The sequence below is a fragment of the Molothrus aeneus genome, chromosome 3 (assembly GCF_037042795.1).
Source record: "Molothrus aeneus isolate 106 chromosome 3, BPBGC_Maene_1.0, whole genome shotgun sequence".
Lineage (NCBI taxonomy): Eukaryota > Metazoa > Chordata > Aves > Passeriformes > Icteridae > Molothrus > Molothrus aeneus.
The window spans coordinates 30,380,077-30,404,406 of record NC_089648.1 but is presented as its reverse complement, the minus strand read 5'-3'; the positions used below and the strand labels follow the sequence as shown (position 1 = coordinate 30,404,406).

Here is a 24,330-nt window from a genome sequence, read left to right as displayed (position 1 = left end):
GGAGATGGCTAAGCTTTGCTGGCAAGAGTCAGTGCCCCAAAGATGGGCATGCAAACACCTCTCTGCATGTTTGATGCTTGGAGGACACAGACACTTATCTGAAGCTGCACACCCCACCTGAGCTGGTCTCAGGCTCCTGTACATTTTTAAAGGTTAAAAGACATAAGCAGGTGCCTTAGACTGAGTAGAAATTTCATATTTAGAGGTATTTTCTGAGGGAAAAAAAACCCTGTTGACAACAGCAATCTATAGAAACTGAGAAAAGGCCAGTGGTCTCTGGCTATCTGGCAAAGAGAGACATGCAGATGTCTCCAACAGGAATAAGCTCTGCCTGGATAAAAACCAAGACTACTACAAGGAGAATATTTTCTGGAAACTGTATCTTTAATTAATGAGATCTGCCCCATCAATCGTTCTATCCCAGAGCTCCCCTGCATGCACTTCCTTACTTCTGCTCTGGGCTCTCTGGTGCTAGGCCAGAAACACACATCCCATCATCAGCTTGCCACATGCATCAGGCATCACCCCGGTCTTTGTTGCTTTTTTGCTTAAACACTTTAGAGAGATTCTGCCTGGAGCCACCTGAAAGCTTCAAACTTGTTGAGCTCTCTTCCAAGGACAAGTTGATTAAACCTTGTTACACCAAGACTGTGGTTAATGCTGGCTGCTGATTCATTACACTCTGTGATGTGCAGTCTTGGTCATGGCTCTGAAAAGCCTAAATCAGTCAGGTCCCTGCATTATAAGGCATGCTCTTCTACCATTTTGCTGTAGCAACTTCAGCTTGTAGAGTTGAGTGTCAGTCCTAAAAATTGAACTTATAAAGACCAGGTTGCTTCCAGGGAATTGCCAAAACAATTTAGCAATATTCCATGCACTGCTCATCCTTGTAGGATGTCTGAAAAATCCTGTATTAGTTATTTGTAAACATATTAAATCCTAGTGCCAAGACACCAAAATGATGGGCTGGATAATACCCACACCAAAGTGGATTACACCTATACCAATGCATTAAATCCTCCTGAAGCCTAACCACAGTCAGAACTACACTGACATTGCAATTTCTCCCTGTGCTGTTCTGTCTTTCCCAGGATTCCTCAACAGCACCTTCCTGCTCAGGCTGTCAGCAGTCCAACTGGCAGCATGGTATGTGAAAAGTCACAGTGCTACATCTCACCCCTCTGGGCACCTGAAAAACAACCAAGACAGACACATGTGTGCTCAGCTGTCAGCTAGAAGTATCACAGCAACTCGAGTGATGCCCAGGCACGATGATGTAATCAGCACATTGGTTTTTCTTACCCCAGAAAACTCTACTTGTCCCCTGTGCCAAGAGCAGTCAGTATGATAGATGCTGTTAGGGGAGTGATGAAAAGCATGAAACAAACCTTAAAGACATAGAAAATTTCATGTCACAAAATGACAAAGCTCTTTGGCTCTCGTGCTTGTCTTATCCTGAGTAAGGCAGGATAACCACCTTTTTTGGGCATATTGCCTGCCCAGGATTATGCCAAAGAGAATCTCCAGGGAAGGCTTGTGACAGTCATCCTGCAGATTTTCTCTATATCTCAGCACATCTGCTCCCATCCTGACCTACTAGCCAAATTTCTTGCTGAGTTGTTCCTGAGAGTGATATTGCAGGCATTCCAGAAGTGGAGGAGTCCAGCTCACAGCACACACTGCATTTTCACCCCCTCCTCTCTGTGTCTCCCCATGACTGCACACAGCTAGCTCAGGCCCACTAATGGAGAAAATGGCATTGGTCCTGGACAAGCCAAAAGACCCACAATCTTTTCCTTTGAAGAGTGGGCAGTCAAGGTATTTCCAGCATTTTTCCTTGTTTAGTACAATCTCCAAGAGAGAGGAGAGTGTCTGCACTATATCAGGTAGGAACACTCCTGATCCCTTCTGTTGCTGTTAAACAATCACTTGGCTCTAGTTCCTTACTTTTTATGCTCAGCATAGCTCAAGGCTTCACTTTGCAGTTCTTGAAGTTTGCTCAGCTGTTTGTCATCCACAGTCTCCTCCCCTTCCAACAAGCAGCCATCTATCTTTCCTTCCTTATTGAGAAAAATCCCATACTTTCCTCTCTGGCTTACTATCTTTTACTATCCTTAGCAGCAATGACTTACAAGCAGGAAAATTATTCAAAGCTGAAATGTTTATGAAGTCAGAGACAGTCTGAAATTTTGAGATTTTTTGAAGGAAAATTAGATTTTATATTCAACACACCTGGGAGGAATAATGCTTATCCATTTTTTTTGCTGCATCAGAACCAACTGCAGATTTGCCCCCACGGCACAAAAAAGCAGGTGATGGATAGCACTATACCTTGTGATCAGTGTCAGCCCAGTGGATGCCCAGGACAGTGCAATAGTTGTTCTGCAAAGGGATTTTGAGGACAGCCTTATTAATATCTGTACCAGCAGAAATGAAAGTGACATAGCTATTTTTCTTTCTTTGGGGATGAGGTATACTAAAGGACGTGTAGGAATATGAGTTCACTTCACACATCACTAAAAGTGTTTTCAAATATTTTGTGAAAGGTGTGCAAGCATCCAGGAGCCACTGTGCACACACCAGCAACTCACACATATTTAAAGATGCTCAGTTCTGTAAGCTTTGCTACCTTGCCTGGGATGAGTGGAAGGGAGCCTGAGACTGTTTTCTCCCCCAAAAGGATGCCAGCTCTAAAAGGTGGAGCTAGGAGAAGCAGAAGCTGTTTGGTACACAGGTATGTGCATGTTCTGTGCAAAGGCAGGAGAACTCAGTTCTCTGATGGGAGCTGCTGGATGGTGGACATCTCCCTTGCTGAAGCAGGTGTCTCAGAAATGCCACCTAGCCAGCTGCCAGGTGAATGATGCCTGGTGCCTTTCTTCCCTCCCATTTGCCCAGTGCTGAGCAGCTCCTTGTTTCAGCCTGGGATGGCAAGGAATGAGAGAAACTGCTTTCGAACTGTTTAATAACAGTGATGGTAACCTTTGACCTTACTGAATAGCAGCGCTTTTGACCTTTCATTTGTTAAATAATGCAACCACTTACTTCCCGATCCTTATCAGTGTTTAGTAATTGGGGTCAAGACAAAGGGGAGCAGAGTTACCCACCAGACTTTACTGAACCAGGAAGAATTTCCTTAAACTATAGATATTATTTTTGATAATCGTCAGTCAGGGCAGGCAAAGACTAGAGACTAGGTGGCTTGGAAGATCCATAACACGCTAAAGAGCCTCTCAGCTGTTAGCATCTGGTTTGAATCCAGCTGTGGTTGACAGTGGAAGAAATTCATTATGATCTTGGGTTGCCTCTCTGACTCATGTGAAATGAGTCTGGCTTGCAGTTCTGCTGTTCACTGGACAATCGTAGCCCTAACATAAAATACTAACCCACACTCCTAGAGAAATCAGTGATTAAATGAGTCTACAAAGCCTGAAAATTCCTATTCCATTGAGCAAATCAGGCACAGGTAGTTGGCAGCGTGGACAAAAAGTCTGCGGTCACTCCTGTGTGTTCTGCCTGATTCCCGTCAAAGAAAAGGTGGTTAATCTTCAGGAATCTGAGTTGCCTTTTGTACAGGGTAAGTAAAGCTAATGGGTCAGCTTGTGTGCTGTACAGCCCATTAAACATCTCACTTGACAAAAAATCAGGTGACAATTGTTACGGGCAGCGGTCCCAGGATCAGTGTTCTCCTTAGAAGTGAACAGGAAACGGATGAAAAAGAAAGAATTTATGACTTTACAATGGATTTAAATGTAAGTGCATGCACATATTTATTTATATAACACACATATATAAAAGCTTAAATTTCCTGAAGACGTCAAACAGAAATTCTATTTGTCTAAGCAGCTGCACAATCTCATTACTTATTTATTGTATTTTGTGTTAAGCCAGACGGCAAGATTTTTAGGGCAGGAGCTGTTTCCTGGATGTCTGTGATTCAGCAAAATGAGCTGCCAAAGAGCAATCCAAATGCTGTAATTTATAAATAAGCCATTTATTTATAGAGGTACATGAGCTAGATAAGATCACAGAATCATGGAATGCTAAGGGATTGGAATGGACCTTAAAACTCATCTAGTCCCAACACTCTCTGCTATGGGCAGGGGCACTTCCCACTAGACCAGGTTGCTCAAGACCTTACCCAACCTTATTCAACACTGCTAATTGGGGCTTCCACAGCCTCCTTGGGCAACCTGTTCCAGTGTCTCACCATGCTCACAGTAAAGAATTTCTTCCTAATACCTAACCTAAATTTCCTTTCTTTCAGTTTGTACCTGACATTCCTTATCCTATCACTACAGTTCCAGATGAAGAGTCCCTCTCTGACTTCGCTGTTGGTAGTAGAAGGTTGCTGTAAAACCTTCTCCAAGCTGAAGAGTCCAAACTTTCTCAGCCTGTCTTCTTCGGGAAGGTGCTTCAGTCCTCTTATCAATTTTGTGGCGTTCCTCAGGATCTCTAAGAGTGACATTGTAAATAGTGAGCTTCAGAAGGGGTTATTTTTCCCTGTTGTCCATGGAAGAAATTAAGCAAATGGAGCCCTTTGATGTATCCCGGTGAAAGCGCAATACAATTGTATGCCCGCCTGATTTTGGATTTGGATTTGGGCCTCCTGAAACTGAGGAACACAGCGCAGGCAGACACCCACGGCCGAATCCCTATTGGGATGCTGCTCGTCAGCGTCTCTGTGTCCCGGGCGGGGCGGGCTGAGGCCGGCACCTCCGGTGCCGCCCGCCTCGTCCGTGGCTGCGGCGGCGGAAGCGCGGGGTGACCCCGGCCGGGCGGGCCGCGGTCTCCCGGCAACGGGGACGCGGAGCCGATGGAGGCGCTGTCGCTGCCCGCGGCGCTGTCGCTGGTGGCGGGCGGCGGCGCGGGGCTCAGCCCGGAGCTGCGGGCGGCGTTGGGCGCCTCGCTGCCGCTGCTGGAGCGCGACTACCGCTTCGAGCGGGTCTGGTTCTGGGGCTGCATCCAGGGCGTGCGCGGCGCCTACTACATCGCCCAGGGGCTGGGCCCCGACCGCGCCGCGCCCCGCAGCCGCCTGTACAGGTGCGGGGCCGCCCCGGGGAGAGGGACCGGCCGGGCCGCTCTGGGGCCCTGCGAGTCGGGGGGTGCTGACCGGATCCGGGGAGGGAGTCCCAGGGAATGCCCTCACGGGCCTGGCGAAGTTGCCTCGAGCCCTGTTCTTTACCGGGCTCGACCCTGTCGTGTTTGTCGTTGGCAGCTTGAACTGCTTGGACTGGAGCCTCCTGACGCCAGCCACCGAGGAGATGCTGGCACTGGCTGAGGAGGTGAAGGGCCGCTTTCAGGGGGATCCTTCTTTTGAGTACAGCTTGGCTGAGATAAACCCAAAAGCTGCTGCAAGACTGGTTCAGAGTGGTAAGGAGGTAAATACAGCAAAACGTTTTCAAACTCTGTTCACTACATTTGTGCCCCTCACACTGCCCAGGTGGTGGCTTCTCCTCTCTTGTAATGAACAGCATGAGCATGTGGTCAGGCAAAGGATACCCAATTTCCTCTTGGTTAGAGCACAGTGCTTATAACCAAGGTTGCTTATAACCAAGTGCTTATAACACCAAGGTTGCAGTTTCAATCACTGTATGGGCTGTTCACCTAAGAGTTGAATTTGATGATTCTTATGGGTCCCTTCCAACTCAGAACATTCTGTAACTCTGTCTGTAATTCCTCGCTGTCATTGTGTAGCAACAGCTTCTTGATTGAACTCTTACTTCGGTTTTTGCTGGAGTTCAACAGGCCTCAGAAATAGTAAATATGCTTTATTATGCACAACTGGTATAGATCGTCACTGCGGTTTCTGAAGTTTTAATAGTAACTCCAGGCAGCATTCTTTATAAATGAATACATAAGTTATAAGTAGGTGAATTGACAGGGAGGAAAGAACAGATGAAGGGATGGATAGTTAGATCTCTGGTGAGTCTAAACTGTCTGCTTCTAACTGTGTTTTCTGTCCTATGTGATGAAATGTCTTTTGAGGTCCTCTTAGTGCCATTGGACTCCAAGATGATAAGCCTATTGTGTCACCTCAAGTTTATTTTCAGAAATGGAAACAAGGAAAGCCCTGCCTTTAAAATTTCCCTATTTTTCTTTAAAGCCTGTGATGAAGGAGGAGGCCCGCCTCATAGCTACAATAGAACAGATAGACAGAGCAGTTGGCATCGTCCCCCGGGGGGCATTTGTGAAGACTCCTCTTGGGTCTGTGCATGAAAACAGACACTTTGAAGGTAAATTCTGATTGTCTTTATCAGGATCAACTGTACTTTGATCATAAAGGCTGTAAACTAAGATAACTTTCTCTAACTGATGTTTTGATTTCAGTTGGGTTTTTTTCCCCCTTGGATAAGACGAACAGTGAGGAGAAAATCCAGTGATCCAATGCCACTAATGTTCAGGTGTATGAAGGTGGGAAAAGAGTCAGTAATAGTTCTGAGTCATTAAACTGAGTAATTTGTCTGTATAAGCTGTAGTTCATGGCATAGTGTTTAGCAATTGCAGAAGTAGTGAATTGTCCATTTAGATATAGGATATGACCAAATGGGCACAGAAAGTTGTCCTCAAGTCAGTACTCATTGGTTATCTGGGGCTGCAGTCTGTATGGTCTCCAATGCACAGCATCAGGGAGTGCTGACCCCTGTTTCTGACAAGTCTTCTGTGGAGTCTATTAGAGAAAGATTGTGATTCTGTTCTGGGCTGTGGGCATTAGAGAAACAATGTTATACTTGATAGTATAATGAGTGTTATCCTAGTTCTTTCATGTATGTAGTAATGTTCACCAATGGCTGTTCACAGGTCTGTCTTTGGTGGAGGCAAAAAAGTTAAGTTCCTATTTCCATTTCACTGAGCCGACTAACCTGAAGAATAAAACCCTGCTGGAAAAGGCTGACCTGGACCCATCCACCGACTTTCTAAATTCTCTGGAGCATGATATCCCACAAGGCAAAGGTAGTAAAATCAACAGATGCAATGAGAGGGAGGCAGTAGGGAAGTTTGAGTAGCCTTGGAAACACAAGGGACTGGTGGGGTTACTGTAGAGGTGGTATGAGAAGCTTCTGTGACTCTGTAAAGGAACTTTATCCTTTACTAAATATTGTTGTTACTTCCTGTTTTAAGCAATTCTAAATGCTTAAAATGGAAAGATGTAAGTGTACCAGGGCTGTCACATCCTCTCAACAGGTCTGACCACACTGCCTCAGTGCCATATTCCCTCCTGACTTCTGTAAAGCCTGTGACAACTGGTGACCCTATTGGGAGAGATAACTCCACCAGTGATAGAGAGAATTTATGTGGTTTGAAGTATTTCACACCTCTTGTTCCACCCAGTATTTCTCTTCTTTATCTAAATGGGCTCTCATTAACACCAAGCTGATATCTCGAAGAGGGTGAATTCAAATGTTCCTTGGATAAACTTTGTTGGAATAGTCTGCACTGTGGCAGGATTATACACCGTGAAAGCAGAAAAAGATACAGGCATACTGGATTGTATCTTCAGTTTACATCTCTGCTGTTCTGCTGGACGACTGCAAATATATTTAAAGTCTCTTCCAGGGATCCCTCTGGCAAGATGTTTCTCTTAAGAGATGGGAGCAGCTTGTTATTTGTTTCTGTCTGGCTTTGCTGATTTGCTGCAATTTTTTGGATTGGACCAAGTGTTTTCATGTCCTCTGTTTAGGGAGATTCTAGGGAAACAATTCAAACTTAGATTTTTTATTTTATTCCTGTCAAGGAGTAGTAGGATAGGATACTAGGTGACTGTGTCAGATGGAATTGAGTGGATGGACAGTGAATTGCCAGTGTTGTAAATAGCTTTTGAGATTCTCTCTCCCTCCCTTCCTCTCTCTTCTTCCCCCCTCCTCCCAATCGTCCCTTTGGCAAAAAAAGAACTGGGAATGTAAGCTCCTGCCTGAATTCTGAACATTTTTGACAGACCATAAACCGCTAAAATCTAAACCGCTCTTCAACTTACTGGGAGTGTCCTTATGCAGCCGTTTTCCAGAGGTGTAGTCTGGACAGACTGCACATTTTTACATACACTGGCTCATTGAGGTGGCCCTTTTGACTCAAAGCAGAATTGCAAGAGGGATTAGATCCTAGACAGCTCCTACAAAAATTTTAGCTGCAGTTCTGTATGGTAGTTCAGGTTTTGCTATGTTTGCCTTCCACTGCTCCCTCCTCTTTTTCCCTCCCTCCCTTGTGGTAGGGAGACACACCATGTGTTAGACATGAAGATGGTGGCTTTGTTAAAGTCTTCAAATAGAATTAGTCTTGTAGCTGTATTTTACCTAGTGGCAGATAGAAAGTGGGGCTCAACTGTGCCACTGTTGTGATGGTGTTCCTGTGGCAGATTGATGTCTGTGTAAGCATGAACCTTTAGCCCCTTCCTGAGTGAATGTTGCTGTTAGTGTAGATTTCAGTATCCTTGAAAAAGTTGCCTTTGAAAGACTACCTGAGTTAAAGTGCAGCTGAGTGCTTCTTAATGCAAGAGAAGATTCTTCATGGTGCCTGTGCAGCTCTGCCTGCTTTGTCCTGAATTGGGGGATAAGGTGAAGGAGGTGAGAGAGCTAAGACAGGAATTGGTTACAGGATCATCAAGGCATGTAGCCTCTCTAATTGCATTCTATCACATGCAGATAGGAGCTCTGACATTAAAGAAAGATCAACCTAGCCTCCTTTAACAAGCATTCAGTTTGCCTAAAAGTACTGGTTGCTTGTGAAAATGGGGGGGGGGGGGGGGGGGGGGGGGGGAACCAGGACAGACACAGGCTTTCTGCTGATTTTATCAGCATGGCTTTGCCAGATTCACTCCTGGTTGTGAGATACTCAAACTCTGGTTCTCAGATTACTTTCCTTGAGCTCTGACAGTGCATGTTGGTCCTGACAGAGAAGAAAACGTCGACAGTGCTTTTTCTATTTACTGACATGTTCATAGCTCTAGCAAATCCCCTCATTTTGATCTGAAGTTTTTCTTGCCTTTCCTGGTTAGATCCTGTCTTGAACAGTTATTGCCAGAGCAGAAGCAGGAATTCTCAAATTTATTGTATCTAGAATTGTGACTGAAGCTAGAATTGTCTCTTTTCTCAATAAATACATAAGAAGTGATTTGGGAGTGAGCGACATTGGAGTGACGCTCCCAGCCTGCATTGGCTAAATTCCCCTAGCATCTTAAAAGACCTAAAGAACAGAGCTGAGAGATTAAGGGCTGATTTTAACCTGTCTAAAAGTAACAACTCTGTTGGAATAATTTTCTCTATTAATTGGAGACTTAGCATCTGTGATGGCTGTCAAGGGGGTAACTGTCATAAGATATATGGTGTGTCATTATAGGAGAGCAGAGGTGTCTTACAGAATGGAAAGTTGGAGGCAGAGAGAACATTTTATATGACAGCTGAGAGGTGGGAAGAAAGGAAGTTAAAACTGGGTTGAATAAAGGCAACAATGGTAAAAGCAGAGTTTAGTGCAAAATTGGAAAACCTGGAGTTTTGTAACAAAACTGTCTGCCATTCTTATCTTTACCAATGATATCTGTGGTGTTTGCAGGTTCCAGATTCTGTCTGTGTGTCTATCAGGTTATCTGTGCACTTTAAAAGTTCGGAATATGTTGCTGCTCCTCCTTTAATCATTCTGTCTTTTTTTTTCCTTGGTGTCTTAGCTCCCACAGACAAGCAGACAAGTGACTGACTTAGCTTTTTTTTTTTTTAATGCATATCTAAAATTTTTTCTAGAGCAAAGTGGGAAATGAGAATCTTTTATCAATAGCATGAACATGGAGGGGTTGTGATACAGATCTTCTGTCACCACAGTATCAGATCATGTAATGCTTAATCCTCATCCAAATGGCCAGCTGGCCAGAACGTTGCATGCTGGGATCTGTAGGTTTTGCTGGCCATATGTCTGCATTAAAGATAAGCTTGTTTGCTCTAGTCTAAGCAGACAATCTGCTCAACTTTATGCACAATTAGACGTGGCCTTTCAGCTGCTGGCACATTGCCAGAGTTGTCCTTTCTGCTGCATGGAGCTTGGAACCATGGACACAGTATTTCAGGAACTAGGGCTGTGGCAGTTTTACATCTGCTTGTAAATAATGGAATGGCAAAGCAAATAGCAATAATTCCTAGCATGCCTACAGCATTTTCACTTGATGACTTAATGTAATGATAGACACATTTCAGGCATTGATAATAATGGGGGAAGTGAAAATGGAGGGGGAAGGTTGATCTCAGTGTGACCCTGGTATCAGATCAGACTGTGCCCCATTCTGCAAGGATAAAGAAAGAGGATGAGTGAAAGCCTGAGGTAGGGTGTAGAATGGAAAGCTTGGAAGGAAGTGAGACAAGGGATGGAGAATTCAGGTCTTTGGCACTTTCAAACTGCAATTCAGAAAAGCTTGACTCTGAGGGTTTGTTACAGATTACTGAATCAGATCACTTTGATATGGAGATAAGGGACACCAACAGAACACTGATAAAAACGGATGTAGGCAGGGAGGTATGTCTAGATAGGAAAAGATATGAGTGGAAATAGGCTTTATATGAGAAGACTTTCTTCAAAAGTCATGACCCCCAGTTAGTGAATAGCTGCTTCTGGCTGAAAAGCTATCACAGTTCACTTGTAGATTAAGAGTAGAAATTAGAATAAAAAAGACATATAAAAGGAAATGCAGAAGGTTTGGAATGATTAATGATTGATATAAATTGGAATTTATAATGAATAGAGAATGACAAAGGGAGCCAGAATAACTAGAGTAGTCAGTGACAATAGTAAGGCAGATATTTTTTTAAACTATATTGAGAAGAAAAGAAAGCATAGTAAAGGTACTGGAAACTGTCACTAAATGGTGATGGTAAAAAGACTGATAAGCATGTGGAAGGGCAGAAGAGCTCGATTTTTTTTCTCTTTTCTTTTTGGAAAGAATACGGACTTGTATCAAGCAAAGACAATGAAATACTGTTTCAGACAGTTTTCAGACTGTTTGCTAAGGGAGGGTAGAGTTAAACAACATTTACTGTGGATCAAAAACATTAAAATGGCAGAGTCAGATCAGTTACTTCTGAAATCATTATCTCAGGAGACTTGCGGCATAATAACATTTAATAAATCCGGCATTGCAGAATTATTCCCCTAAATTGAATCTTCCTTAGCAGCTGTGATTCAGAATTCAGTGAATGGGTGTTTCTGGGAGAGGTCAGAAAGGGACCAGTGCCAATATTGATATCCTTCAACTTATTTATAAATGGTCTAAAAGTAAAGGGTTGGTGGAGAGACAAATAATGACAAGGCAGGATGGATACAGACATCTGGAAAACTGGGCTTACTTAAATACAGTACATTTTGGTGTACATACCTGCAAGGTCACATGAGGCAAGTAAGGACTGAAAGTCAGAATTTGGGAATTGTATTCTAGAAACTGTGGCTCTGAAAGGAAATCCAGGCACAACCCACTGAACATCAGTACGCAGGCTGATCCTGAGACTTAAAAGGGTGACTTGATCTGCAGATACATAAACAAGGGTGTGGTAACTAGGAACGGGGTGGGGGGGGGGGTGACTTTACTTTTGCATATACTGTTAGTGGAATCATAACTGGATTACTGCACATTGAAAAACTAGAAAGAGTCACAAAATGATTCAAGGGCTGGTGAGAGACATAAACAGTTCAATCTGTTTATCTTGAGGAAAAGCCTGTGAGAATGGCTGTGTTATACTGTGTAAATACTCTGTGGAGTTTAAGTACTGAAGATCTATTTATTATAGCAGAGAACGGCATAACAGGAATCAGCAGCTAAAAATTATATCCAGAACTAAAATGAACAATGAGATACAATTTCTAAGAGTGAAAAGATTACCAGTTAGCAAGGGTAATGGATGAGCCTATGTGTCTTGATATCTTAACATCACACTGGATGTCTTCCTGGGAATTGTGTTTCAGTCAAATGCAAATACATGTTGATAGTCCCAGATATGCGTAAGTGACTTGAGTTTAATGGGCAGTGGTTTGTAGGAGTCCAGATTCCTGGTATGCCTGGCCATAAACTTGATGGCAGCCATGGAGGGTGATGTTCAGCTTGGACTTCTTCATTGTCAGTAACAGTAACACAAAGGTGACAATGGGTTCCAAGTGCAAGTCAGCTCATTTCGGCTGGCATTGCTTTCTGAACTATATGTGACGGCTCAAAAGAGGGCTGAGGAGATTCCTGACTTACTGCCTGACTTATTGCTCGAGAGATTTTATAGCATCAGTCTAAATGGGTATACAATGGCAGGATGAATCAGTGAGTCTTGTCTACTTGCCATTTCAAGATGAAGGTAGGGTAGAAGAAGTGCCTAGACAGAAGATCATTCCAGCTCCTTTACCATTTGACTGTGGAGAAAGTGACAGCCACTTGGATTGTAGCATTTTCTTCACCCGAAAGTGCAGTGGTTTTGGAGCACTCCTTGTACAGCATTACAGACAAAGAGATTTGTGGCCATTTCTTTGGCTGAAAATTTTAGCAGGAGCTTTTCTGTAAGCTTGCTGAACAGTGGCCTCAGCTAGAACAGTAACCTCCTGTCATCTGAGATTCATTAGCACAGTCTTTATCGGTTTAGGAAAAGCTGGTGCCTAATGGATCCTTGAAGATGGAGGGGCTGCCTTTCTAAGTGGGAGATAGTTTCTGTGGCGGCTCTCAAGGGCCATTTTGGTAGCCCCATCATGGCTGTCCCAAAAGTCAGGGTGCAGGAAGGAGGAAGGCCAGGAGGCACGACCCTGCTTTATCTCCATACATTAACACAGCTAATTAACTTGCTTTCGATCCCCTTCCCCCCTCCCTCCTCCTTTCTAGGCGATTAATCCCCTATCAGCCTCGGTCTCCAGCCATTTGAAGAGTCTGTGTCTGCAGAGGTATTTACAGCCCTCAGCCAGCCACCAGAGGCAAGGGCCCTTTATCAGGGCTCTAAGACAAATGGCTGCCTATCTCCCTAGTGGCCTTGCAAAATCCAGTGAAGTGCTATGCTGTGCTGGCCACCTACTTTCACCCAGCCTCCCTTCTCCACTAACATTTCACAGATGTGACCTGAGCCCTCCCCTTTCATTGCTTAACAATAAGCAGCACCTCCCCAGCTCTGTGAAAGCCGAGAGCAAGAGCACTTTACTCCTTAGCCTGCCAAGAGCCACACGGGGACAAGGCTTTTCAAGCTGTCTCACTGAAATCCAAACTAAAAGACTCATAATAAATGAGAGGGCAGTACTTGATGTTTGCAAGGACAGAAAGAGGTAGCGAAAATGTAGACTGAAATACCTAGCATGGCTCACAGCTATCCTCATTCCTCGTTAGGAGATGTGATCCTTAGGCTTGGTGAATGTGTGAAACTGAGCTACAGAATCCCATGGCGTTACCTGACATTAATACAAGTAGTTTTGACAAACAAGCTTTAAAATACAGTGTTAGAGAATGAGAAAACCAGATGAGCGTGCATCAGAACAGTAGGATTTCTGATCTGAAAATCAAACCCAGTAGCTGGCTTAGTGGATTGTTAGTAAAAGCATTGGTACCTGAATTTCTCCGTTCAAACTGAAGTCAACCATCCCTTGAAATAATTCCAGGATGACTCTAGCTGCTGCCTTCCAGCAGGGTGCACTATGGTGCCAGCATTGTCAGTGCTGAGTACAGAAAAGGAAACCACGAAAAAGTAAAATGAGAAAGAAAATCACCAAGAGCATCAAATCAAGGAAGAGGTATGTCCTGAGTTTCCAGACTGTGTGTGGCATACTGGCCTCCTGAACTGTAGGTATAGAGAAGATATTCTCTCCCTTTCAAGCTTAGCCAGTTTCTGGAATGGTCACTAAGCTTTTCTATGGCTTTCTCAGCATCCTTAGAGATCACATGCATGTGAATGGACATACACAATATATGTCTCCTACATTCTTCAAAAGTAGGGTCACTCTTAGTTTTTACCAGTGATATGTAGATGCTGTTAAGGCCATTCCTGCAGTGACCCAAGAAAGTTGCCTGGGAGCAAGACAAGATGCTATCCCTCCTACAAGCTGGGTTGCTGCCTGTTCAGGAGTTCAAGATCAGACTGGAACCTCTCATGTGGCAGCATGGTAGGAGGACTGCTGGGCCAGCTAGTATTAGAGCTTCTGACTGGCTGATCATGGTCTGCTTTGATTACTGGAAAGGAGCTGTTTTCCTTGGGCTTTGTGTCTATGGGTAATAAAGCAGCATATTCACTGCTTTGGGGTCCTGGGTCTGTATCACCTCAGGCTCTTGTTTAGTCAGACCTTGGATGAGTTTATACTGGAACAGGGCTGCCCATCAACTGAAAGCTGTGGTGGAGTCCTTCACCCTCCAGACTGCTGTAGGGAAAGAATGAGGACAGAAGCAGAGTTTTCATAGTAACTTTCCAGGGTTGAAAAGGGTTTTATTTAAAGGTTTTTTTTTCTCCTCAGTGAAAGAAATCATGACCCACCCTGTCTCCATTTAAGCTTCTGGTTCCTTGGACATGAAAAGGAGATGAACTTCTTGCTAAAATGATGGGAAATGCTGCTAAAGCCTTATAGAACCAGAAGCTGCAGGTTTATCACCACATCAGTCTGCCTTGGCCTAACCTTTTCTCTAGGGAATTAGGAAAAATTACTTGTGGGGGAAATCCTAGGACAGTTTGTGTGTCACTGAAGTCAGAACGAGGTCAGCTTTTGCTAGGAGGGATCTGTTTCTGAAGGGGATCCAAGGAGTGGCAGCTCCTGCCTGTGCAGTCATTGGCATGGGTGCCAGCCCTGTGTACAGCTTTGCTTTGCTGTTTGCTGCCCATTTGGCCACAGGGCTTTTGAAAGGAAGAAGCCACATAGCATCATCTTGTTTTACTGTACACAAATATCATATCGATTGAAAATCTGAATGCTGAAGGGGTGTGTGGCAGTGTGTAAAGGGAAAAGGACAAGTGACAGTTCATCTTTGGGTATATTTGTACAGCAGTTATGCTGAGCAGAAATAGCTAGGCTATCACAGGCATTAAAAAATGCTTAGCCTTTAGTGTTCAAAATTAGCACTGCACTGTGCTATGTGTGACATTATAATAATGTCAGTGTCAGAATAATGCTCAGTGTGACATTATTCTCAGAAACTGGTAAACTCTTTGGGTAATTTGGTCCAGAATTCGTATCTAGTTTAGTACAAAAACATCAACAGTTTATAATCCGTGCCATCTGTTCCTCATCCCAAGCTCTTTTAACTAGCCTTGCTAATTTGATGATGAGGTAAGAATTACAACTGGGGGATGGAGAGGGCTTGTGGACTTGCCCCTCCTGCAGGAAAGCGAACTGGATGTGCTCTAAGCATTTGGTGGGTTTTGAATCCCAGCATCCACTCCTTTGTGTTTTCTCAGAATTCAGAGATCAATGTGAGGTTCTTTGCCCCTAATCCAGCCCCTGTTCATCATTATCACCTCCTCAAAGTGGCCAGTGCTTTGTTACCAGGAGAGGAAAAATCTTACAAGGTGGCCATAATCTCCTCTGAGAGTCAGACAGATATTCTCCCGTGGGTAAGAAAGTGACAGTGACCAAAAGCTCTAGGGGAAGCAGGCTAGAACAAAGCTGCCCATTGCATCCTTTCATCAAACTGTTAATCTTTCTTTCAAAGACATCACATTTGTTTGGTGACAAAAGCCCCAAAGAAGCTGAATTGAGCCTGAAATCCTGTAGCAAGATTTAGAGGAAGCGTTTTTCATTCAGAGCAGGGAGGGGCGAGAGACTCCTTTTTCTTCCCACCAGCCAATGGGCTCAGAGAAACCCACGAAGGTGACGGATTAATGCAGGGGCTCCCCAGGTAGATGCTACGTGACTCCTGGCACGCTCCAAAAACGTTTCCACAGCGACCAGCTGAACAAGAAATATGGAGTGTGATGAGACCCAGCATAAACTTGTGCTTTGGAAGGAGCTGATTTGCCACTCTGAAAGATTTCTAAATTTACTACAGAAAACCCAAGATTCAGTGATTTGTACTGTAATTGTCAGAATACAAATAGCATGGATTTTAATCAGTTTTTCCTACTCCTTATAAGTTTTGATTTCATATGGTCTTGCTGTTTCCTCTAGTGCACAGCCCTATTCCAAGTCTTTATTCTAATGCTTTCTGTGCAGTCTATGTCTTTCTCTTAATTAGAATATTTTTGTTTCATTTTGATTTGTTTTATCAGGTGGATTTAGGACTAAAGGGCAAACTAACAGGGCTATAAGGGAGGCTCTAATTTGATGTGTATTACTTCAGTGCTAGCTTTTTCAGTCCTTCCCATCCTCTGGTGCTCATTTATTTCTGTGTATTGTCCCTTCTTTTGTGTTGGCATTACTGGCTGTGCAGATTCCAGCTGGAAAAATAATGTTATTTCTCTCTAGTATATTTTTCAGCCAGATTATTTTCCCTACCTGACTCACCAAGCAGTAAATAAACACTTTTGTGGTCTCTATGATGGAAGAATGATGAGGGTGGGAATAAGGGCAGAGGTTGCTTCAGCTGGATTAAGCAGCACTGTTGTCAGATGTCTAAATATCATTTAGGCCTGAATTTCATTTTTACTTGGAGGTACCTGAATACCGTGTATCTGGGACAGCACTGCAATCCCTGGGTCTTCCTTGTCAGCAGGAAACAGGTTCTTCATGTGTAAATAAAAGGCCTGGGCCTGTTGAAATCATTTCTACTGCAGAGGAATCCCCAGTGGAAGAGGATAATGGAGAGGAAAAGCCTCTAAAGTATGACCATTTTACTTTGGGTTTTGGGCATGGCGGTGTTTGTGTGTCAAGGACATGGCAGGCATTAGGACCATGCATGAGCCACTTGGCAGCATCTGACTGTAAGCTGTGCTTTCTTGGCTCTGGAGGCTTTTAAAAATAGTACTGAACCTGCAACCAGTCTGTGTTTTTATTTAATTATTATTAAATAGTTATATGGGGAATTGGAAATATTGACAGCAGTGTTAACATATGGGGTGCAGGTGGTGTGTCAAGCAAATGGAAGAGATTTAGTTTGCAGCCAGTAAGTGGCACGAAGGAGTTTGGGCCCCACACAGGACTGTTTGGATGTGTCCTTATGGCTGGTAGGCTGTGCGTGAAATGTCGGTGTGGCACAATTTATTGAGAGCCAAAGCACGGTGACCTTTCCTTACAGCTGCTCTGGTTTGCAATTTGTCTTTGTTCCCTACAGACAACAAATTAGAAGTAGGAAGCACTTCCCCGTGTAGGATTTTCTGTTGGAGTGAAATGGCAGCTAAAGCCCATGGGTGTAGTGAGGCTTTGTCAGCTCTAAGTGCTTGGGGTCATGCAGCCAAGCAGCGGCTGCTTTTGCAGAGGGAAATGGTTATGTTGTCCCTCTCCGGGTGTTAATATTTGTCCTGTGACTCCATACTTCACTCTCACTCAGGACTAACTGCAGCAATAGATGTTCTAACCTGCTCTTGTGGCAGCATGATGTGTTAATGGTAAGTGCAACCACACTGTGGCTGCTTTTCCCTTGAGACATTTCCTCTTTGAAGAAGAATTGATAATGTCACTTTTATGACCCTCTGTGAGCTTTTGCAATGTGGAGCCTCTCTATCAGGCTGTCTAGCTCTTAAAGCTGTTTCTTCTCAAGCTTGCACTGAGATGAGGCACTGCTGAATCACCTCCAAAGCAGCAGTGTTATGAGAGGTCATACTGCAAGTGGACCAGTTACAGCAGGAAAGTTCTGCAAACAGCCCTCTTGGAAGGGTTTTGTTTAAAAGCTCATGTCTCACGCACCCTCTTGCTTCTGTGGATTACAAGATTCAGCCCATAGCTGAGGCAGACATGGGGGATGAGACAGGGATTTCTATTGGCGACTGGAAAGGAAGAAGAAGCTGAGAAGGAGGTTGACTTTTGAAATTCAGCCCTGGTGTTCTGGCAGCTGTTGAAGGGCCATAAAAAAGGCAGTGGTTTAACACAGGGTGAGCATCAGGATCTTCAAAGCACTTTCTTGTTTGGGAAAGATGTAAGGAACTCCTCAGAATTCCTGCCTGTGTTTGGAGGGGTGGAGGCTGCAGCCTGATCCAAAGTGGGATAGGAAGCTCCAGATCTTCATCCAGCGGATACTTTTCCCATGCTCTTTCCTCCCACACAGCAGCTCCCTCCCTTCCCTTCTGGAGCAGCAACAGGCAATACTTTCAGCACAGAAAGCCTGCTTGGCTTTCTTAAGTTTGCTGGGTGCAGCCTAAATATTAACTTGCTCTTTTAAGAAACGTATTTTGAACTTTGGGAACCTCACCAGAGCAGTGTTACTGGTAGGAATCTCTTGTGTGAGAGCAATGAGCAGTTCCCTGCACCTCAGTGAGCTTTACATGATGTGTGCATTTAACTCTGCTGCCTGATTTAGAGACAGCACACATGGAGATGCAAGTTAAAATCGGTATTTAAGTCTAGGAAATCCAACCTTAGCTTGCTGTCTCCTAGTTTTAGTTGTATTTTCTCCAATGAAAATAATATTATTTTAAAATCTTTTTTTCTTGACAACTTTTATCTAGGAATCTTGGTGTACCTTACAGACTGATGGTTTGAGCTTCCCAGTCTCTCAGTAAGAGACATATTGTCTGACACAGGGACTGCCATGGAATATTCTCAGCCAGTGATGGAAAGGATTTGAACTCAGCAGCCTAATTCTACATTTTTATAGTAATACAGACCTGAAGCTATCTATGTGATGGTTTTACCCCAACAACCATCTGTAATAGCACAGAAGTTTAAAAAACAAAAGAGAGAAAAAGAAAAAAAGAGGATGAAAGTAGCATTTAATTTTCATAGTTCTCATTAATTTTTATATTGCATTATTAAATGCATTTCTAAGACTTTCTCTTAAGGAAAAAAAGGTAGTATATTTATTTTAAGCTATTATTGCATACTGTTCAATACTTACTGTTCAATACTTACTGTTCAATAGTTACTTTTCTATTTTTGCATACTGTTCAATAGTTACTATTTTCTGTCGTAAATAGTAATTTACGACATCAGTATTTCAAACTCCGACAAGAAAGGTTGGGCCCTCCCAAAAAAAAAGCATATTGTTTGAGTATTGTAGTATTGTGAGGTTTGAGCTGTGACAGAAGACAACAGAAGTGTCCTGTATCTTTCTGAGAGAACAACTCTTCCTCAAATACAGCTGATGTGGTGAGGTATGGGGGGAAAAAAAAGTAATGAGATAACAGGTTCTAATTTTTCTTCCTTTATGAAAAAGTCTAAAGAACCCAAAGAGGTTACAGAACTTTAGTGTAATCTCTTCTTAGAAGATACACCAGCATTGTGTATCAAATGCCGTTTTTGAATGGGTTTTGTGTATTGCAAAAGTCCAGTCTGGAAAAGTATATTGAAAAAACACCTTTGATGATTAGAATAGAAAAATGTCTCTAGAGATCCAGTTAGTAGAAGGTGGAAGTTGGCACTGCTGCTACCCTTTGGCTCTGCAGAATAAAGAGCAGCTCTAGGATTAATCATCATTGTGGCTGAAAACAGGATGCCAGTGAAAATGACATTACAGTTCCAGACAGCTTCTTGTAAATTTTTCCTGTTCTCAACCTATGTTGTGCTGGTCCAGATGGGATTGCCCTTACGTAACCTGCCTGTTTTTGTTCAGGCCCTCACTTCACAGGAAGGCTTATGCAGCATCAGCAAAACTTTACTGTTCATATTTTGTGTAGAACTACGTGCAGAACGAAGGGCCAGAGAAGAGCTGGAAAGTATAACAATAATAATTAATATTCTCCAATGGTCTCACCTTTATGAAATGACAAATTCAAGCTCTTTGAGAATTGGCAGCTTGGACGGATGATAGGGAAATGTAGAAACTGTACATCACAGCCTTCAGAGATGTAAGTGAAAGTGAATGGAGCCATCTTCAATTGTATCTGTCCATTTCTGCCAGGTGTGAAGGTGCATGGGAAGTTCCTTCGATCAGCAGAGTTAACTGCTGATGAATACTCTGCTGAGATTGATAAGCCTGTGTGTCACTGGGTAAATGTTCTGAGGAGATCATGGATCCATGTACTCTATTGCCCCAGAGCACAGACATGGGCATTTAATTATGTTGAACTTGATTTACTCTACCTCCTCTGTGAATTTATCCAACAAAAAGATGTCTAAATCCAGATACAGTTCCTAAGAGCATTGAAAACCCTGTTCTCCCTCTTACCTTTCCCAGTTGTCATGCTCCAGGCATTTCCTTTTGTTCTGTAAAAATGGTTTGGGGCAGAGGTTCATCTGTATAGGTGAACATATATAAACAAGCTATCACACGTACCCAGGTTATTAGATGCTTCCAGTATGTTGAGAGGCATTAACAAATTAGATAATCCCTAAAGGTTTTCACCACCCAGCAAGGCAAGGCATAGTCCTATTCTTGACAGACTTGCTTCTCAGAGGACTGGTCCTAAATCAAAGACAGTAAGAGTTCCTTATTGAATTATCTTTTTGTCAGAGAAACTTCATGAGAAGTTTACGGCGTGTCATCATCCCCTTCCCCAAAAACCAGTGTGTAAAGCTGCAGCAAGTACCAACAGTATTTGGAAGAAAGACTTGTAGGTCATTTATACAAATTCAAGCTGAGGAACCACATGCTGGGAGCAATCATTCAGAGAAGAAATTGAGAGTTACTTGTCACTATTACATTCAGACCTAGTTGCCTGCTACTTGTTGATCAACACTCCTACACATGGTCATGCTACTGTCACTAGCAAATGCTGGAAATTTTTAGAGACAAAGATGAAGAAACTGAAAGCTCATCCTTTGACAGCAAATGGCTGCAGTGCTTCAGTCACTGGATGATCTGCCTTGTAGCATAAGTGTTCCTCATGTGGGTTTCCATGCTACCCAAGTGATGGAATTTCTTAAGAACACACTGATCCCCTCAGTCAGGATTTGTAATCCCAGTGGCTGAACCATAACAGACATTTTTACTCCAGGTATGAAAAAAATCCAGGCCAGTTTGTGTCCATAAGAGTGGCACTGGAGAGACTGGATCAGAGATTGGGGTTGCCTTGTATGTGAAACCACTGCTTGTGAAGATATTAGCTCATGTTGTATCTAGGACTTGTGTAAAGAATATCACAAGTGGAAGGTGGAGAGATGGCACACACCTGTTTTGACTGTCTGATATTAAGTAGTCCTCTGCTTTACTGCAACCCCAGTTGTTTGTCTTTAGTGGAAATGTGGAAGAGAGTGAGTTAGAAGTAAGCTCTCCAAAGCAGAAATCTCTTGACTGTGAATGTCTGTTTTGTACTTCTGTCCAGTCTGTCAGGAAGGAGGTAGGCATTCTTGCTGTTCACTGAGTTCCACATTTGCACATGACTGAAGAGGGTCCTTTGAAAGGCAGCACATCAGAAATGACACAGGACTTGCATATTATAGTATAACAAACATGTGGAATTTACTGAAGGAGGAGGCAGAGGAAACAGTGGTGTCCAAGAAACTTTTGAGAAGTACAGAGATAGGAAGTGAAGAGTTAGGTAACAGGTGAGCAGCACAATTCAACACCTGGTTTTACAGGGTTTTGAATTGTATTGTTCCTTTCTGATTCTGTAGCCACCACATTAACATTTCCCCTCAACTCCCCTCCTTCCCTCAGCTACTGTAGTTTGCCATGAACTGCACGTGAGACAACATCTACTGCCAGGGAGCACACAAGAGCCCAAGTTGCACGAACGTGGATTGCCCAGCTAGCTGCTGTCTCATGGCTGCAGGCAGGCCTGACAGCCTGTGCTTCCTTGCAGCTGCTGGAAGACCAAAGCTCCAGGAGCTGCAGTCAGCCCTTGGGAGACCTGCTGTAGGAACCTGGGGTGTTAAAGCCCTTCAGCCCTTTGTTGGATGTGACTAAAATTGGCCCAGAGTCACGAGTGAGTGGGAGCGGGAGGACACGCAGCTGACAGCAATCACAGAAGCCCTTCCCCAGGCTAACCGTGACATGAGTAAGCATGAATCATAGCATAAATTGATGAGCCTAAAATTAATGAGCCTAAAATTATCTACAAAGATGAATACTGCCTAAATAGCCCGACACATTATGTGCTTTCTGCTTATTCTGGAATTGGCAGATTTTGGCTTTGGGTACAGAGAGGCTGATTGCTTGACTCTAGGCCAATGGTAGCCTGACAGTTCCAACTACATTTTTTTAATTTGGGCCTGCTCCTGTTTTTTTTAGATGGAGATTCAGGAGCACCTTTCTTCCCTACATTGTAGCCTCTAGGTATTACTGATTTGGTGCTGAAGTTGGTATTTTCTTCTCCTGGCAGCTCCTTGCCCTCCAGCACTGAATCCAAGCTGATTCTTCAGCCCCCTCCTCTGGCACAATTCCCAAGCTGTCATGTCAGATGCAAAATAAATACTCAGAGGCTCTGAGCTCCTTGTATCCAGAAGAAACTGCATTTTCACACTGGCTCTGAACCTCTTCTGTGGAGCCAAAACAAAATTAATGTGGAAACTAATCTCTTTGCCCCTACCACGCACATCCTCTTCAACGGTGGAGCCAAGAAAGACTGAAGAGAATTAACCTTTTCCATATATTTCTCAAATAGGAAATACCCTACTTTTCATTCTCTCATTTTTTTCCAGTTGCTGCATCAGAGAAACCAGTCTTCCCTGAAGAAGGAAAGCACCTTCTTTCTCTTCCCACTACTAATGCTAGAAGTTTATTTTAAGGTCAAATTTAATTCCTATGCAGGCTTGCTATAGCTCATCTTGCCTCTCTACAGCTATTAGCTACATCAAGTAGGTGGCAGAGCTTGTTGGAGTAACTGCTCCCCACTCAGATAGAGCCAAGAATAGCTGCAGCCTCTCCTGAGGATCAGCTATACCAGTCTGGAGCTTGAGGGTCCCTTCCTGTGACGCATACGACATCACCACCATAGCCATGGGAATATGCTACTATGTGAACGCAGACAGACATCTGGAAATGAGGGCAGCCTGCAGTGCTGAACTGACAAAAGGAAAACAGGGCATCGAGGTTTAAGTTGTCCCCAACTTCCCTCCTTTAAGGTGTCACAAACCCCAGTGCAGCCTTGTGCACTGTTAACAGGTCAGGCAGAACCCATGGCAGCCCTTCTCTCAGCTTAGGTTAACTTGCTTGCAGGAGTGCTGCCTCTTTCTCTTTTCTAGGGATTCACTTGCACATCTTCTCACACAGGCTCCTGGAGTATCCAGCTGGAGAAGGGAGGCAGTGTGGTGGTGCTGCGGAGCCTGCTGTGGCTGGGACTCACATTCTACCATGTCCCAATGACCAAGCAATTCGGCTACGTCTACTTTGGCACTGGTGAGAAGAATCTCGATCTGCCCTTCATGCTGTGACTCTTCTGTCTGGGAGAAGGACTCAAGAACTAGAAAATATCTACATTTTATACTTAGGAAATTTTGTTTACTGCTTGTTCTAATAAAAATGTGAAACCTCTGCACTTTGAGCAGGATTCTTCTGTGCCTGGATGCTGGCCCTGGTTCTTTTCCTAGGACTTCACTGTATGCAATCCTCCCTGAACTCCAGATGGAATTCAAAGAATCACAGAATATTCTGAGTTGGGAGGGACGCACAAGGCTTGTCGAGTCCAGCTCTTAAGTGAATGGCCCATATGGGGATTGAACACAACCTTGGTGTTATTAGCCCCAAGCTCTCCCTGTAATGTGTCACTGCAGATCTTATAGATAATGACAAGTGGCATTTTCTTCCCTGACAGGCAAGCTCTGGGTCAGAAATCAAACCCAGGCCATCTGTCTGATTACAAAAGCACCTTGCTTACACAAGAACTAATCTGGAAACATGAATGAATACCTGCTGTCATCTATGAATGACAAAAGCAGGGCAGAAAGCTGATGTATACTGTAAGAGATCTGTATGAAACCCTGAACTCTAGAAAGGCATACTGAAGACAGTATTTCGCTTTTCAGATGTTAAGATTTCACCAAAATTAGAGGGGTCTTTCCACCTCATGTCACTAAACTGTAGGAAACAACCAGCAGTAGGCATCACCTGGTCTTGAAAAATGTGCTTTTTCAGGTTCATCTCAAGACAATGGTTTAATCCAGTGACTTTTCTTTTAGCAAAGCTCACTGAGTAGAGCTACCTGGGCTAGAAGACAGAGTAACTTCTGTGTGTATAAGAATAAAGAAAAATATTTTCCTTTCTGAAGGGTTGTAGCTTTCAAAGCTTTATAAAACAGATACAGTCAGCCAGAGATTTTATCTCAGTATGGTTAATGAAGTCTTGGCTCTGTCTCCCAAAGCAAAAGGTCTTGGCCAGCTCAAGGGGCTGAATCTAGGGCTTTTATTTCACAAAATAAGGCTAAAAAGAACCATTTAAATCTAATTTGATTTCCT

The 24,330-nt window shown here is 43.6% G+C and overlaps 1 protein-coding gene across 1 annotated transcript; it reads left to right on the top strand.

Moving 5' to 3' along the window:
* Nucleotides 1-4,805: 4,805 nt before the first annotated feature.
* RSPH9 (radial spoke head component 9) lies at nt 4,806-23,410 on the top strand. Its single transcript, XM_066546583.1, has 5 exons — nt 4,806-5,040; nt 5,216-5,378; nt 6,104-6,233; nt 6,799-6,951; nt 23,150-23,410. The coding sequence occupies exons 1-5, from the start codon at nt 4,814-4,816 to the stop codon at nt 23,308-23,310; spliced, it is 834 nt and encodes a 277-aa protein (XP_066402680.1). The 5' UTR covers nt 4,806-4,813; the 3' UTR covers nt 23,311-23,410.
* Nucleotides 23,411-24,330: the final 920 nt, after the last annotated feature.